The 17765-nt window shown below is 46.5% G+C and overlaps 1 protein-coding gene across 1 annotated transcript in view; it reads left to right on the top strand.

The window, feature by feature from the left end:
• LINGO1 (leucine rich repeat and Ig domain containing 1) overlaps positions 1-16181 on the top strand; it is a 49737-nt gene extending 33556 nt beyond the window's left edge. Inside the window, exon 2 of the mRNA XM_044662915.1 lies at positions 14227-16181. Within this exon, the coding sequence (XP_044518850.1) occupies positions 14227-16080 (1854 nt within the window). The 3' untranslated portion in view covers positions 16081-16181. The remainder of the gene's footprint in view (positions 1-14226) is intronic.
• The last annotated feature ends 1584 nt before the right edge of the window (positions 16182-17765 follow it).

The raw sequence follows: 17765 nt of genomic DNA, 5'->3' as shown, positions 1-17765 counted from the left end.
GAAGGAAAGAAAGAAGGAAAGAAGGAAAGAAGGAAAGAAAGGAGGAAATTGCCATGGTTAGTCTTCTCATAGGCACACTTACTAGGGTAGACCTCTGAGGGCAGATACAGGCCATGTAACACAGGCCATGTATTGCCAGGCCTATCCTTAAAAACTTTCTAGTTTGATGGAGCATTTAAGAACCCAGTTTCATCTCTTCTCCACAGGGAAGAAGGAATTTAGCAAAGCATATCTCATATACCTTGTCCATATTCATACTTCTGCCTAGTCCTCTTGGTCACCATAACTGTCCATTTTTTAGACTCTCTCTCTCTCTCTCTCTCTCTCTCTCTCTCTCTCTCTCTCTCTCAGTTCAGGTGCTCTTGTCTTTAGGCTGTCTTATAATGACTTCCTAGACTTCTTCCTTCTATTTCTGTTTCCCATCTCTCTGACTTTCCTGTGTCTCTCACATACACACCCCTCCTTCCTTCTCTTCCCCCTGCCCCTAGAATCTCCATATCAAGGCCCACCTGATTGATTTCCTTCTTTCCTGAGAAGACTGAATCTGAATTCTCAGGATAATTCACTTTCCATTTCTCCATCAATATGCAAACTATTAAATATCTCTTTCATAATTATGGTTAATTTCATAACCAGCACCTTAATTGACTGGGTCTAATGGGGGATTCTTGCAAGGAGACAGAGCAGAAATATTTTGACGGATCCGTCCCAGCCCCATTGTGTTAGTTAAAGGCTGTGTGTGGTATAGGGGAAGTTGAATTCACACCTGAGAGGGAAAGGAATAATAACCCTTAAGTCCAGGTGTGATCCAGATGTGCTAGAAGATCCAGGGAACCGATTTTTAGCCTTATCGTCTATCAGTATCATTAAACTGCCTCCATTCCCCAAACCCTTTCCTCAGCCTCTTCTTACCTTGCCTGCCCATCCCTACCCCTGTCTCCTATCTCAATCCTAACTCCCCATCCTTAAACTGATTCCTATCCCTGCACTGACCCCAGTGCCTCTCCCGCCCCCATGCTGATACCACGTCATCTCTCCAGAGATACCATATTCCTGTGCTGCCCCCATCTATGCATGGACCTTCCTGCTTTTCCACTGTCCCTTCTGTCTCTACACTGTCCCCACCCCTGTAACGACTTATCTCGACACTTCCCACTTCTCTACACTGACTGCCCTGCCACCTCTCCACTGGTTCCCATCCCTGCATTGTCAGTCGTCGCTACATCCCTCCCTCCCTCTAACTCTCTTTTCACCCTGAACTGATGCGTTTCCCTATTCCCATCATCCCTACACTGACCCCCAAACTTACTCCGTCCTCATCCCTACACTGACCTCCATCTCAATTCCAGCCACCGAGTTTATACTTCTCTCAACCCCACCCTGGCCCCGGGACTTGCCCCCACCCCATGCCCACATTGACTTCCATCTCCTTTGGCTTCACTTAAGGCTGAATTCCATGACTCTGGTTTCTAGTGTCTTGCTGTCTCCTTGCCCAGGCTTTCACCAAACTCATGTCCCTGCCCATCCCACCCACCCCGGCTTTCTTTCCCTCATTCCATGCAATGCAGGCGGACTCAGTTCTCTGTGGCCTGGGTGGGGTCAGGTGTCCCTAGAGAAAGAGTTTGCCCACCCTAACGCAGGATCGGCCAAGCATCTTACCAGACTCACAATATATTTTTAGCCCTTGGCCTTTCTTGGTGCAGGCCAGATGCCAGGGGGAAGACAGGGGGTTTGCTAAAGAAAAGGCCAGATTCCCCCCCAAAATGAAGTGAAATTCACTTTCTACTTCATCCTCCCAGGGGCGCCTTTGGGGCAGCCTCTCTCCAGGAGGTCTGGCTCCTTCCTTTGTCACTCTCCAACTTTTTGGAGCTTTTTCCAACCTTGGTTCCAGAATTCATGAGAGAGGGGCAAAAAGACAGAAGTGGGGCAGTTCATTGAGAGAAACAAGGCAGCAAAGGGTCTTGTATTTGTGGCCGGAGTAATAAAGCAGTAGATTGGCTCAGTGTATTGTTTTCACGGGAGAAATAAAGTGACAAGGGGGGGGGGTCCATGTTCCACTTCCTTGGGAGAAATAAGGCAGTGGGGTGGTCTGTCTCTTTTTCCTTAGGAAGAATAAGGCGGTTGGTGATCTGTGTAGCATCTTCCTAGATGAAATGACAATTGGGCTGATCTTTGTATGTGTTTTTCATGACTGAAATTAGGGCTCTGCAATTGGACAGGTCTTAGCAGTCATCCAGTCCAACCACCTCATTGTACAGATGAGTAAATTAAGGTCCATGAAAAGGTTAGATGACTTGCCAAGATCTCACGGAATTGAAGCAACAAAGCCTGGATTACTTCAGAGTTGAGAATGACATTTGTTTAATGGTCTACAGCCCATTCTTCTGTCTTTCCCCATCCCAGGCAGAAATAAGAGGCAGATAGATCCTTGGCTTGGGAATCAGAGAGCTTTAGCTCCAACTTCAGGCCCACGTGACCTTGGGCAAGGTCCTGGCTTCCCTTGGTTTATCTGTAAAATGAGAGCTTGGGAAAAGGTAGCTTCAGACCCCAAACTGCCCGGTCCTCCGAGGTCTGCAGATAATAAGAGCTCTTATTTCTTTAGCACTGCGAGGAAAGAGCATAGTCTCAGAGATGGGAGGGACCTTGGAGAGGTTCTAGGCCAGACCTTTCATTTTACAAATGAGATGGAGCAAGTGTTATCACCTCCCAGTTTATAGAGGTAGAAATGGAGGCTTTTAGCCGTGATATGACTTCACCTACTCTCACACTGCTAGCCAGGTCTTGGAATCCCTGTAGCCTATCTGGGGTGCCTGACACATAATTGGGACCTAATATGCTTGTTGAATTAAATTGAAATTAATACATACTGAGGACCTCAGAGGCAATTCCTTAGTCAAGGTCTTGTTATCTTGCACTTCCCTCTCTCTGTCTCTCTCCCTCTTTCTCTCTCTCTCTCTCTCTCTCTCTCTCTCTCTCTCTCTCTCTCTCAGTCTTTCTCCTTCCCTCTCTCTTCCTTTCTCTCTCTCTTTCTCTCTCTCTCTCCCTCTTTCTCTCTCTCTGTCTCTATGTCTCTCTCCCTCTGCCTGTCTGTCTCTCTCTGTCTGTCTTTCTCTTTCTCTCTCTCTCTGACTTTCTGTCTGTGTCTGTCTGTCTGTCTCTCTCTCTCTCTTGTGTCCCCTTGGTAAAAGACCCAGGCTCCCTTCCTCTCCCACCCCCTAAGGGCACCTGGTCTGTCTCAGCCCCTGAGCTCAGATGCTTCCCAAATGCACTTGCTGCATTATTCCATGAAACAATGATAGCAAATATGTGCCCTGGAGCCAGGGTGCAAATAATGTGAAATCAGACAAGCGAGGGACAAGGAAAGAAAACGGAATTAGGCATGGGCAGGCGATACAAATAGGGGAAGACAAGGTGTCTGCATTCTCCCCTTATCTCTCTCATCCCTCCTCCCTCCTCCTTGGGCATCATGCAGGAGTTCTTTCCCTTCACCCAGGTCCTTGCTTCTTCACCTCAGGGTTGGGATCAGCTTCCTGGGGTGGTTGAGAAAAGAGAAGGGAAGGCCAAGTGTTGAAAGTCATGCTGTGGAAAGGCACGTGTGATACATGTAGACAGAGGACCTACATGCAAATCTCACCTCTGCTGCTTACTCCCTCTGCGACCCTGAACAAGATACTCTCTGGCTTCACCTGCCTGGGCCTCAGTTTCCTGCTTTGAAAAACACAAGAGTTGGCCTAGATGGCCTCTGGGAGTCCTTCTAGTTGTAGATCCAGGGCCCTCTGGCCTGCCACCTATTGACATGTGTGCCAGGGAAGGCATCTGCCCCAGCCCCAGTTGGTGATTCGTGGATATTCAATGAATCCTCCAGCTGCCATTTGGGATGCTGCAAGTCAGCTCAGACAAATGACAACCCAGGGGATGTGAAGTGCTTTACAAACCCCCGAGTGCTATAGAAGTGTTAAGTAGCAGTAGCAGCAGTGCTAAGGGTGGGGAGTCGTCCAATTTAGCCAGAAAATGTGGTGGGGATTAGTGGGAACCAAGGACAGAAGGACCAAGGGGAGGGGTGTCAGATTGTGGAGGACCCTACCTCAGCCCAGACATTCTGTGTTCTCAGTTCCTGGGTCTCTCCAAGCTCTGGAGTTTCACGTTCTAAGATGCAGTCTGGTTCTCCTGTGTGTTCTATGTTTCCTGCGTTCCCAGGTCTCTGTCAGTTTTGATGTTCTATGTTTGAGTTCCATCCTAGTTCTAATCATCTATGTTCTAAGGGTCTTCCCAGCTCTAACTAGAATTGAACGTTCTAAGGACCTGTCCAAATCTCATATTCTATGTTCTGTTCCAAGGACTACCCCAGCTTTGACATTCTATATTTGAGGGTCCCTTCTAGCTGTCATCTTCCATATTCTAAGATCCCTTCCTGCTCTGATGTTCTAGATTCCATGTTCTAAGTTACTTCTCTGCCCTTCCCCAAAAAAACTATAAGAAAATGAATGCACAGGTAACAGGTGAGGAAAGCAGCCATTTCAAAATCACATTCCTCAATTTCGGGAAAAGACATTAGAACTTTACTTGGCCGTCAGTGGAAGGCACAGAAAATGTTTGAATGGAGGAGTAACTGGACCAGGTTTTTTTTTTTGTTTTTTTTTTTTTGCATGAGGAAAAGTCTTCTGGGAGCAAATAGCGTAAGGGATAGATTATAGCTGGGAGACAATGGAGATAGAAATACCTGTTTAGAGGTTACTTTAACAATAAGAAATAATTTCAGTTTAGTCATTTTCTAGGTCATATCTGACTCTTTGTGACCCCATTTGGAGTTTTCTTAGCAGAGATACTGGAGTGATTTGCCATTTCCTTCTCCAGCTCATCTTTCAGATGAGGAAACTGAGGCAAGCAAGATAAAGTAATATGCCATTGGTCCATGTTTAAGTGGAAATTACATTTAAGGGGAATTACCATCATATTTAAAAGACAGTTCTTTACGTCACTTCCTGTGTCTTCCTTCCACTTAAATGTGGACCAATGGCAGGTTTAACTTTGCTTTGGATTGTTTTTGATTTGTCACCCACTAGCACAAGTGGGTCATAGACCTCCCTCCCCCACTTAATCGGGTGTATACATTCCTGGTGGTTAAAATCTAAAGAATCAATAGGAGAGAGTTAATTCCATCTTCATAACAGCTAGTGAGTGTCCCAGGCAGGATACAACCTCTCTCTGACTAACACTCCATCCTCTGTAGTACATCAGGTGCTCATGAGGGCCTGCATTCGAGAGGTGACAGGAAGACTAAAGAGTGACTAAGAAAGATAGGAGAGATGAGGGACGTTGTAGAGGGACAATCAAGGGACTTTGGTAACTGATTGGGTAGGAGGAGTGTGCTAGGACTGTGATACCAAACCTATGGCACAGGTGCCAAAGACGGCACACAGAGCGCTCTGTGGGCACATGTGCCACTCCCCCACCAGTTTGTTACTGGAAAGGAGAGGGACCCTTCCCCCGTGCCTGAGGACATTTTTTCACATCACCTGCTCCTCTACCCAGCAGCACAATGGGAGTGCTTCATCTCTCCCCTAGCATAGGGTCTGGGGATGGGGCACAGCACATGCTCTCTAAAAGATTCACCATCACTGCTCTAGGATCATTATATGATCATCAGATTTAGAACTCCAAGGGCCCCGCACAGATCATCTAATCCATCTAAACCCATTTCACAGATATAGCTAAGTAAGATCCAGAGAGATAAAAATCTGAATTCTTGCCCAACATTACTTAATTCCTAAGTGGAAGAACTTCTGCCTCCAGATCCCATGGTTTATCTACTGTACTACACTGCCCACATGGGACTAGGCAAGAAAGCAGTGAATGGCCAGGGACACTCTTATGCTCCCAAGAGAATACCCTCAAAGACCCAACCTGTTACCAGGGTTCTTACCTTCCTTCTTGCTTCCACTATGTTTCAAGCCAGAAGAACACTCCATCCATCATGCCAGTGTGTCCCTCCTCAAATCTGACTCCCTCCTCCGATAGTGAGATTTTTACTGCTTTTGTATTTATAGGACTAATTTTGAAAACCTGTGCCCTCGAATGAACCCCTTCAGGGGGGCAAGGATCCAAAATAAAGCTCTGATTTAAATGCATAAAGCAGCCTCCAGAGCAGCAGCAATTAGGAAAGTAACCAATGTAATAAACAGTGCCAGGCTGTTTAAGCCCTGCTGAGAGACCAGGCCAGTTTGGACGGGAGGCACAGAGCTGCCTGAATGGACGCAAGACAGCCTGCACTGGTGTTTGCAGAGTCCGTTTACCTGCAACAATGGGGTAGCAGAAAAAGAGCCCTGGGCTAAGAGCCAGGACACCTGGTTTCTACACTTGGCTTTGGAACTAACTCACCATATAACCTTGAGAAAGCTTTATCTCTGTGAGCCTCAGTTTCCTGATCTGTCAAATCAGAAAGTTAGATTCCAGGAACTCTAAGCTCTCTTGCAGTTCTAAAATTTGGGGTACTTGAATCCCACCCAGCTCTGATGTTCCACATTCTACATCCTTCTATATCGCCCATCTCTGATAGTTAAGTTCTCAAGCCCTTTCCAAATGTCATTCTGTGTTCTGAGTTCCAGAATTCTATATCCCAAATTTTCAGGTCCCTCTCAGCTCTCACAGTCTGTTTGAAGAGTCTCCAAACGCTGCCAGGGAGTGGTCTGTATTCTAAAATCCCTCCCAACTCTGACATTCTATGTTCTTGGAGGTATCCAAAAAATTGGAAGAGAAATAGGGACTCAACCTTTGATAATAATCCAGGAAACACTCAGATGATTCAGTTCCCTCTACCAATGAAAGTTGATTATATCTGTCTACAACAAACAGCCCTGTGGCCTTGGGCAAGTCACAAACCTGTTTGCCTCAGTTTCCTCAACTATAAAATGAGGATAATAACAGCACCTACCTCACAGAGTTATTCTAAGGCTCAAACAAGAGACTATTTGTAATGAGGTACAGTGCCTGGCACATAGTAGGTGTTCACTAAGTGCTTGCTCTCTTCCCTTCCCCTTCAGAGAGCTGCCTAGCCCACTGAACAGTTCACAAAGTCATTATATATCAGAGATAGGAATTGAGCTCAGGTCTTTATGGATGTCGGATTATATCTCTCTATCCACCAGGCAACCAGCCTCAAAAGAGGCATCAAAGAACAATTGAATTTGAAATCAAAGGATCTGGGTTCAAATGTTGACTCTCCCTGATAACTTCAGGCAAGTTGTACTACTTTGGATCCTGGGTTGTCTCTGACAAAGATCGACAGCCTGTAATGTTCACCCTCGCCCTAAAGCTGTGATCCTGCCGTTCCTCAGCTCTGACATGCTTGGTCCTAAGGACCCTTGCAGCTCATTCTTTCCATGAGAAAATGAATTCGCCAATGATGGATACATACTATGTGGGACGAGTTTATAACCCCACTCCCTGATTTCCAGGTAGGGTCCCTGCTTGGCCCCAGAGCCACATGGGATGTGTCCAATGTTCTGGAGTCTGAAGGATAGCGATGCCCTCCATGACAGAAGTATGATGCTAGAGTCCTGGGAGGTGTTATGGAATGGTAGCAGAAATAGAAACGGACTCTTCCACTATTTCTCATGTGGCTGCATAGACTGTCTATTATATCTGATCTCTAATGCAGCTTACTGGTGTTGCTTTTCCTTAACCAAAATTGAGTCTCTTCTTTTTCTTTTTAAAAGTAGTCAATTGGGAGAGAGACTGGTTTGGAGAACATTCTGAACAATACAAAGATGAAATCCTATTGTTTGATGGAAATAAATTATTTTTGTTTGAAATATGACTGGAAAAAAAAAAAAAAAAAAGAAACGGACTCTTCCAAAGCAAGCTCAGGTCGGCTAAGAACTTGCTATAGAATACGATACTCAGATCTCACAACAGCCCTATGAAGGAAGTATTCCATGTCTGGTTAGCCCCCTTTTGCAGATGAGGAAGCTGAGGCACAGAAGTCAAGTGATTTGCCCAGGGTCATACAGCAAGTATCTGAGGCAGAATTTGAACCCAGTCTTTCCTGACTTGAATAGAGCTCTCTATTAGTAATGCCATGATGTCTCTAGGAGTCTCAAAGTCTAATACTGAGTGGTACCCAGGGTACAAGGGCTGCAGCAAAGAATAGTATATTCACGGTTACATATAAACAAATATGTATCTATGAAATGTGAACAGAACATATATATCTATATATACACATAGTTACAGATATTTTCTGTGTACACACAAATAGACTTACATAGATTTCATATATATGAAATAGGAATAAGATTTTTATATAGGCAGAGTTACATATATAACATTCTAGATAGAGTATCTGCCTAGATCAGGAAGACTTATCTCCCTGAGTTCACATCTGACCTCAGACACTTAATAGCTAGCTGTGTGACCCTAGGTAAGTCATTTACCTGTTTGCCTCAGTTTCCTTATCTGTAAAATGAGCTAGAATAGAAAATGGCAAACCACTCCAGTGTCTTTGCCAAGAGAATCCCTGAAGGGGTCATGAAGAGTCATTCAGGACTGAACAGCAACTAAACAAGAATATAGTTAGATGTTATATAGATAGTTACATGTATGTATATGCGTTTCATATATATGAAATGGGAATAGAATTATATACACACATACACAGTTGGATATATATTTCTATGCTATGTATAATGATACCTATGTTTGATGTAAATCTGAACAGGAATATATAATACTATATTTCTATAATATATTCCTATGAACATAGTTAAACACATATGTTTCATACATGTGAAATATGAACAGGATTATCTACACCTGTATGTACAGTTACATATTACATTTGTATGCCACATAGTTATGTTTCACATATTAAATGTGAGCAGAAATAGTTACATTATTTGTATAATATATTCATATGTGCAGCTACACATGTTTACATATGGAATATTAACATGAATATGTTGACATGTTTTCTATTCCTATATGTCCATGCAATTGCATATATTTTTATTATTTTATAGATAGGAAATGTGAGCAGGATTATATATGCATATATAATTGCAAATATATTTATATGCTATATATAACATTGCATGTCTCCTATATTAAAAATCTGAACAGGAATGTGTAATTCCATCTTTATGTGACATATTCCTGTATACATATATGCAGCTCTACGTAGATTTTCACATACATGAAATATGGACAGGATACACACACATATGAAATATATGTGGTTCTATTATCAATGTCTTCATATAATAATGTACAATGTATTCACATATGAGTAGTTATTATATATTGAAATATATTTTTAATCCTAACCTTCCATCTTAGAATCAATACCACGTATTGGTTCTAAGGCAGAAGAGTGGTACGGGCTGGGCAATGAGAGTTGTGACTTGCCCAGGGTCACACAGGTAGGAAGTGTGTGAGTCCAGATTTGAACCCAGGACTTCCCATCTCTGGGCCTGACTCCCAATCCACTGAGCCACCCAGCTGCCCCCTATATTGAAATATTTATTTAATGAGCTAGTTTTCTGTGCTGAATCAGTCATGGTTGGGTGAAAAGAATCAGAAGAAGGAATAAAGATAGTGCTGGGCCCGTGGGGACTTCTCAGGTGAGGGTCCACCAGTGAAGAATGGCACCATCTTTGGGTAGCCGATAGGAGTGAGCTGCCCAGGACATGGAGGGGCTGCCTGTCTTGTCTGGCATCACCCAGCCACATCAGAGATAGGACTCGAACACAGGTCTTCCTGACTCCTCGGCCAGCTCTCTGTCTTCTAGTCTTTGCATGCTATCTTTAGACCCAGAGCTTCTGGGTTCCAGTCCAGCCTCCTCTTCCCCTGTACTGCCTTCAGATCTCTCTATCTGTATCTTTCAAAGGAAAGAAGAGACCGTAATAGTTCTTTTTTTTTCTTTTCTTTTCTTTTCTTTTTTTTTTAAATTTTTAAACCCTTAACTTCTGTGTATTGGCTCCTTGGTGGAAGAGTGGTAAGGATGGGCAATGGGGGTCAAGTGACTTGCCCAGGGTCACCCAGCTGGGAAGTGTCTGAGGCCAGATTTGAACCTAGGACCTCCTGTCTCTAGGCCTGGATCTCAATCCACTGAGCTACCCAGCTGCCCCCCCAATAGTTCTTAAGGCTCATTACGCACACCAGATGAGCCAGTGAAGAGCCAAATCTGACTGGAAGGGAGGGGTTGGTATAGGAGAGTCATTGGAGACAAGGTCAGAGTCAGACTGTGCAGACTTCTGAGTGGCAGAACGTAGGCTTTTTGGGATTTGATAAGTGATGGGGAGCTAGAGTAGTGCTTGAGCAAGGGTACATCTAGTGGTAATTAATATATCTGCCATGATTGGATGGTTGGAGCATAGCCAAGTCAGACAGTTTCTATCCAGAAGGTCTGGAGGTTAAAGGGGAGCCTGGCCCACTGGCTGGGGATCTGACTTTGCCCCAGTCACTGAACTCTACATTTCAAAGCAAAAGAGCCTGGGTTGGAGTCCTGGCTTTACCATTCACTCCCTGGGCTACTTTGGGTGAGCCAATCACTGTTTCCCAGCCTCAGTTTCCTCATCTGTAAGATGAAGGTCTCAAAGGTCTGGAACTGATCCCTGGACTTGGTTTCACGGGGTCCAGGCGTGACGTGCCTGCCTGCCTGGTGCTAAAAGGCCCATTTATCTCTCACCATTTCCAGGCTTCACACCAGAGATGGCCCCAGCTGCTTTCCCAATTACTTATTGATCGCCTGTCAGGATGTTTTCTTTGCTCATGGGTCACTGGAGCGTGTGCGACTCTAGCGAAAGGGACGATAAAGGGTCCCTGAGGATTGGGGTCTGGTGGGGAGGGAAAAGGAATCAAGATGAAGAGGGCACAGGAAGAAGGTCACCCTTCTCCTTACCCAAGCAGCCCCTCTTATTAACTCTCTGGGTGACCTTGGGCAAGTCCTTTCCCATCCTTTGGTCTCCATTTTCTCATCTGTGAATGAAGGGGTTGGATTAGATGATCTCCAAAGTTAATTTCTATCCCAAATCTTATGGGGAAAACCCCTCAATATTATGTTAATCTGTGAATTATAGAGGTCGAATGGTCCTGAGAAACTCATGAGGAAATCATAACCCTGTGAAGAAGAGAATGTATCTTTATACATATATATATATATATATATAGCCTTCCCTCTTGCCTTAGAATCAATTCTCTTTTTAAATTTTTATCTTTATTTTATTCAAGTAACAAATTTACACATGAGTTTTCCAAAGTTACATGTTTTAGAATCAATTCTAAGTATCAGTTCCTAGACAGAAAAAGAGTAAGGGCTAGGCGGTTAGGGTTAAGTGACTTGCCCAGGGTCACACAGCTAGGAAGTATCTGAGGCCATATTTGAATCTGGGAACTCCTATCACCAGGCCTAAAACTCTCTCTACTTAACTGTCCCAGAAGAGAGTATAACTCTTAGCCCACAAACCAACAAGCATGTATGAACCACTTACAATGTACCAAGCATTGCTCTAGACCAGTGATTCCCAAAGTGGGCGCCACCGCCCCCTAGTGGGTGCTGCAGCAATCCAGGGAGCAGTGATGGCCACAGGTGCATTTATCTTTCCTATTAATTGCTATTAAATTTTTTTTTAAATTAATTTCCAGGGCGCTAAGTCATATTTTTTCTGGAAAGGGGGCGGGAGGCCAAAAAAGTTTGGGAACCACCAGTCTAGACTCCCAGAATACAAATACAGACCAAAACAAGAGGGAGCTGAGATTGGAGGAGCTGACAGACTCCAGTTCTAATCCTAGGTCTGCCGTGGACTCTCTGTGTGACCCTGAAATCACAGAACCTCAGGGGGTCCTCAGTTTCATCCTCTTTGAATCGAGGGGGTTGGTGATCTGATGCACCCTGGGAGAATGGTAGTATGACTATTGCATTACAGGCTACAGATCATCAGTCATTCATAAGGATCACTACCATGTGTATTGTGCTTTAAGATTTGTGTGGGAAGGGAAGGGAAAAGAAAGACACTTGTCCAAGGTCATACAGCTAGAAAGGGCTAGAGTTGGGACTCGAACTCAATTCTGATTCCTGGACCATTCCGATCGTCACTACTCTCTGACAACAGGAAGTTAAATGGGAAACTGTCAAGCCTGGAAATGAGCTCAGAATTCACCCATCTCTTTGGACACTTGGGGGAATTGAGGTACAGGGAGGGAAGGATTGACTTGATCAAAGTTACTCTGCAAACTAGTCACAAAGGCGACTTACCCAAATCGTTGCCTCCATGAGCCAGTGGGCAAAGGGCTCACCTTCCCAGAAGCTTCTGTAAGGTCTTTGTCACCCCTCGATCCCACAAGGAGAAGGAAGGGGGATGCCTTCGGAGTTCCACCTCCCCTAGGAGTTAGAGAGGGCCCTGCTATTTATAACTTCCATTTCTACAGTGCCTATGGGAAAATGAATCATATCTCTTTCCAGAAGTAGGATTCCAAAGGAATGATTCCAACATTCAGTGGCTGTCGGCTCTCCTCTTCCTCCCTCTGTCCAGCCCTACTTTTGTGGCCAGGAACAAAGACCATTCAATTGACATTTATTAAATATCTGCTAAGTGCCAGGCACGGTGCTAGTCTCTGGGAGGACAAAGAGAAAAGTCCAACAGGGGGCAGCTGGGTAGCTCAGTGGATTGAGAGCCAGGTCTAGAGATGGGAGGTCCTGGGTTCAAATGTGGCCTCAGCCACTTCCCAGCTGTGTGACTCTGGGCAAGTCACTTAACTCCCATTGCCTAAAAAAAAAAAAAAAAAAAAAAAAAAGGAAAAAAAAGGAAGGAAGGAAGGAAGGAAGGAAGGAAGGAAGGAAGGAAGAAAGAAAGAAAGAAAGAAAGAAAGAAAGAAAGAAAGAAAGAAAGAAAGAAAGAAAGAAAGAAAGAAAGAAAGAAAGAAAGAAAGAAAGAAAGAAAGAAAGAAAAAGAAAGAAAAGAAAAGTCCAACAGCCTCTGCCCCAAAAGAGCTCACACTCTATCGAGGAAGAAAAACCATCCTTCTAGAAGAAACAGACACTAAACACAGCTTTCCCAGGCTGCCACTTCCTCAGCTAGGAGACCCATTTTACCTTTCTCCCAGGCTTCTGAAGATGTTGAATGAAATAACAAAGGTAGAGGTCTTTGTAACCCTGAAAGTGTGCTACAAACATCAGTTATCACTGTTATTATTGTTCCTTACTCTTCCTCTTGAGGGATTTAGTGGAAAGAGCACTGAGTTTGGAGTCCAAGGACCTGGTTTCAAATCCTGAAATATCACTCGTTATTTGCATGATCTTGGACAAGTCACTTCATCTTTTTAAACCACTCTCCTCCTTTGTAAAATGATGCGGTTGACCAGTGGAATTACTCATTGGCTATGGGGAAGGGAGTGGTGGGAGGAGGGGAGGGAAGGAACATGAATCATGTAACAGTGGGAAAATATTCTAAATTAATTAAATAAATCATTCAATTCTAAAAAAAATAAAAAAATAAAATGAGGAGGTTGAGGGGCATCCAGGTGGCTCAATATATTGACAGCCAGTCCTAGAGAAGGGGAGGGTATTGGGTTCAAATTTGACCTTAGACACTTTCTAGCTATGTGATCCTGGGCAAATCACTTAACCCCCATTGCCTATACCTTATCACTCTTCTGCCTTAGGACATAGTATTGATTCTAAGAAGGAAAATAAAGGTTTAAAAAATACAGTAGGGGCAGCTACGTGAATAGAGAACTAGACCCAGACATGGGAGGTCCTGGGTGCAAATTTGATCTCAGACACTTTGTAGCTGTGTGACTGACCCTGAGCAAGTCACTTAAGTCCTATTTCCCAGTCCTTGCCCATTCTTCTGCCTTGGAACCAATACACAGGCAGAAAAATGGGCAAGGACTGGGCATTAGGGCTTAAGTGACTTGCTCAGGGTCAGGAAGAGTAGATCAAATTTGAACCCAGGACCTCTGACAGTGGCTCCCAAACTTTTTTGGCCTACTGCCCCCTTTCCAGAAAAAATATTACTTAGCCCCCTGGGAATTTTTTTTTTTTAATTTTAATGGCAATTAATAGGAAAGATAAATGCACCTGTGGCCATCACCGCTCCCTGGATCGCTGCAGCACCCACCAGGGGGCGGTGGCGCCCACTTTGGCAATCACTTAATAATCACTTAATAAGCCCGTCCAGTCTATCGCTAGCATCTCTAACGCCCCCTCTCTTGTGTTTGCCTCGCCCGCAGGTGAGAGAGAGGATGATCGCCGGGGACGCTAGCATGCACACCCCCATCCTGGCCTGCTGGCAGCCGATCCTCCTGCTGGTGCTGGGCTCTGTCTTGTCGGGCTCGGCCACGGGCTGCCCGCCCCGCTGTGAGTGCTTGCCCCAGGAGCGCTCGGTCCTCTGCCACCGTAAGCGGTTCATCGCCGTGCCCGAGGGCATCCCCACGGAGACCCGGCTCCTGGACCTGGGTAAGAACCGCATTAAGACCCTCAACCAGGACGAATTCGCCAGCTACCCCCACTTGGAAGAGCTGGAACTCAATGAGAACATCGTCAGCGCCGTGGAGCCCGGCGCCTTCAACAACCTCTTCAATCTCAGGACTCTGGGGCTCCGCAGCAACCGCCTCAAGCTGATCCCCTTGGGCGTCTTCACAGGCCTTAGCAACCTGACCAAGCTGGACATCAGCGAGAACAAGATCGTCATTCTCTTGGACTACATGTTCCAGGACCTGTACAACCTCAAGTCCCTGGAGGTCGGGGACAACGACCTCGTCTACATCTCCCACCGAGCCTTCAGCGGCCTCAACAGCCTGGAGCAGCTCACGCTGGAGAAGTGCAACCTGACCTCCATCCCCACGGAGGCGCTCTCCCACCTCCACGGCCTCATCGTGCTGCGGCTGCGCCATCTCAACATCAACGCCATCCGCGACTACTCCTTCAAGAGGCTGTACCGGCTCAAGGTCCTGGAGATCTCTCACTGGCCGTACCTGGACACCATGACCTCCAACTGCCTCTACGGCCTCAACCTGACCTCGCTGTCCATCACGCACTGCAACCTGACCGCCATCCCCTACGTGTCGGTGCGCCACCTCGTCTACCTGCGCTTCCTCAACCTGTCCTACAACCCCATCCTCACCATCGAGGGCTCCATGCTGCACGACCTGCTCCGGCTGCAGGAGATCCAGCTCGTGGGCGGCCAGCTCATGATGGTGGAGCCCTACGCCTTCCGGGGCCTCAATTACCTGCGGATCCTGAACGTGTCCGGCAACCAGCTGACCACGCTGGAAGAATCCGCCTTCCACTCGGTGGGCAACCTGGAGACGCTCATCCTGGACAACAACCCGCTGGCTTGTGACTGCCGCCTGCTCTGGGTCTTCCGGCGCCGCTGGCGGCTCAACTTCAACAAGCAGCAGCCCACGTGCGCCACGCCCGAGTTCGTCCAGGGCAAAGAGTTCAAGGACTTCCCCGACGTCCTCTTGCCCAATTACTTCACCTGCCGCCGCGCTCGGATCCGGGACCGCAAACCCCAGCAAGTCTTCGTGGACGAGGGCCACACGGTGCAGTTCGTCTGCCGGGCCGACGGCGACCCGCCGCCGGCGATCCTTTGGCTCTCGCCCCGGAAGCACCTCATCTCTTCCAAGAGCAACGGGCGCCTGACAGTCTTCCCGGACGGTACCCTGGAGGTGCGCTACGCCCAGATCCAGGACAACGGCACCTACCTGTGCATCGCTGCTAATGCTGGTGGCAACGACTCCATGCTAGCTCACCTGCATGTGCGGAGCTACTCCCCCGACTGGCCCCACCAGCCCAACAAGACCTTCGCCTTCATCTCCAACTTGCCCAATGAGAGCGACGCCAACAGCACGCGCGCCACCGTGCCTTTCCCTTTCGACATCAAGACTCTCATCATCGCCACCACCATGGGCTTCATCTCCTTCCTCGGCGTGGTCCTCTTCTGCCTTGTCCTCCTGTTTCTCTGGAGCCGAGGGAAAGGCAACACAAAGCACAACATTGAGATCGAATATGTCCCCCGCAAGTCAGACGCTGGCATCAGCTCTGCCGATGCCCCTCGCAAGTTTAATATGAAAATGATCTGAGACAGGGCAGGGGGCAAGGGTGCCCCGGGGTGGGGGAAGCGACCACCCCCGGGCCCAAAGGACGTGAAACGTTGAGACTCAACAGGCGATCTCTCTCTCTCTCTCTCTCTCTCTCTCTCTCTCTCTCTCTCTCTCTCTCTCTCTCTCTCTCTCTCTCCCTCGTTCTTTCTGTCTCTCCACTTCTCCCATCTTTATCACCCCATCTCACCCCTCCTGCCCTCGCCCCCTGTCTACACAGCCCTGGCCTGACCCCAGCCCTCACCAATTGCTCTTTATACAAGGACAACATCTGGCCAGGTGTTCGGACTCAGTGTTTGTAGGGACGCGCTCTGACAGACTGGGGTCAGAGGCCACTGCAAAACAAAACAAACAAACGAACCGACAAACACACAAAAATTCAATAAATCAATAAAAAAGTTAAGAACTTCCTCTGTAACTTGGGTTTCAATAATTATGGATTTTTATGAAAACTTGAAATAAAAAAAAAAACTATTTCCTATAGATAGTTGGAATGCAAACTTTTGACTTCCTGATCTGTCCAGATCCCGTGCCCAATCAGCTCTCCCTTCTTACTCCCTTTTTTTCCACTTCCTCCTTCATCTACTCCTACCTGGAAAAGAGTTAACAGATCCAAGGTGCATTGGTTCTCCCAATCCCTACCTCAGTCCCCAGGTCTGGTCTAATCCTTTTGCTCTTAAAAAAAAAAAAAAAAAAACTTCTTTGGTCAGGCTCAGTCCTAGAGAGAGGCTGGAGCAGAGTCCAGGGGAAGCCTGGGAGATAGAGCTGGATGGATTCCAGCTTGGGGATACCCCATTACCTGCTCTGGAGACTTGGGGTGGCCTGAAGGGGAAAAGCCGCTGACCAGTCAATGCTAGAGATGAGTGGTTTCCCTGTGGTTCCCCAAAAGTCAAGAATCTGTGAGGAATTCATGGGTCTGGGGACCAAGGATATGGTGGAGGGTCTTGAATCCTTGTACTCATTGGCCTGGAAGGCGGAAGGTCTGGGTTAAAAGGTTAGTTTTGCTGTTGACTTACCTGGAACCTAGGTAAGTTGAATCCTCTCTGGGCCTCAGTTTAGCCATCTAGAAATTGGGTGTAATAAAGTCTCGTCCTGCCTACCTCACAGGGCTGTTGTGAGGTTCAGATAACACAGAAATGCTCTCTTTAAATTCGAGGGAGTCAGATAAATGAGAGTCAACATCGTGAATGTTCTTATTTTATTGTTGTTATGATTATTATTATCATCACCTGGTCCTGGGCAATTCCCCCACATGGGATCAGCTCCTAGCCATGGGTCTTTATGCAATTCTATCTAAAGAGGGATAATGTTGCCAGAAAGGAGAGAGTGTGCCCAGAATCCCACCAAGAAACTCTTGACTTCTAAAGGCTTCCATGGACTCAGTGCCCTCCTGAGACACCAAAAGCTGGGATGGTCACTAAAACAGCTGAGCAACCAGCCAGTGGTCCCAGGGCTCTCAGTAGCAGAAGGTCCTTCTGGCTGTAGCTCTCAGTTTCCCTACAACTGGAGGGGACCTCATTCCCCTGTAAGAATCACCTCCAAAACATCCCCATTCGTCCCAAACATCTGCTTGAATAGTTACACTGATGGGGAGCTCATGACTTGTGGAGGCAGCCCATTCCACTGTCCTAAAAACAGCCAAGACTTCTGCTCTACCCCACAATGAG

The sequence above is a fragment of the Gracilinanus agilis genome, chromosome 2, assembly GCF_016433145.1.
Source record: "Gracilinanus agilis isolate LMUSP501 chromosome 2, AgileGrace, whole genome shotgun sequence".
Classification (NCBI taxonomy): domain Eukaryota; kingdom Metazoa; phylum Chordata; class Mammalia; order Didelphimorphia; family Didelphidae; genus Gracilinanus; species Gracilinanus agilis.
Note: the sequence above shows the minus strand (reverse complement) of the source record. Positions and strands in the feature narration are given on the sequence as shown.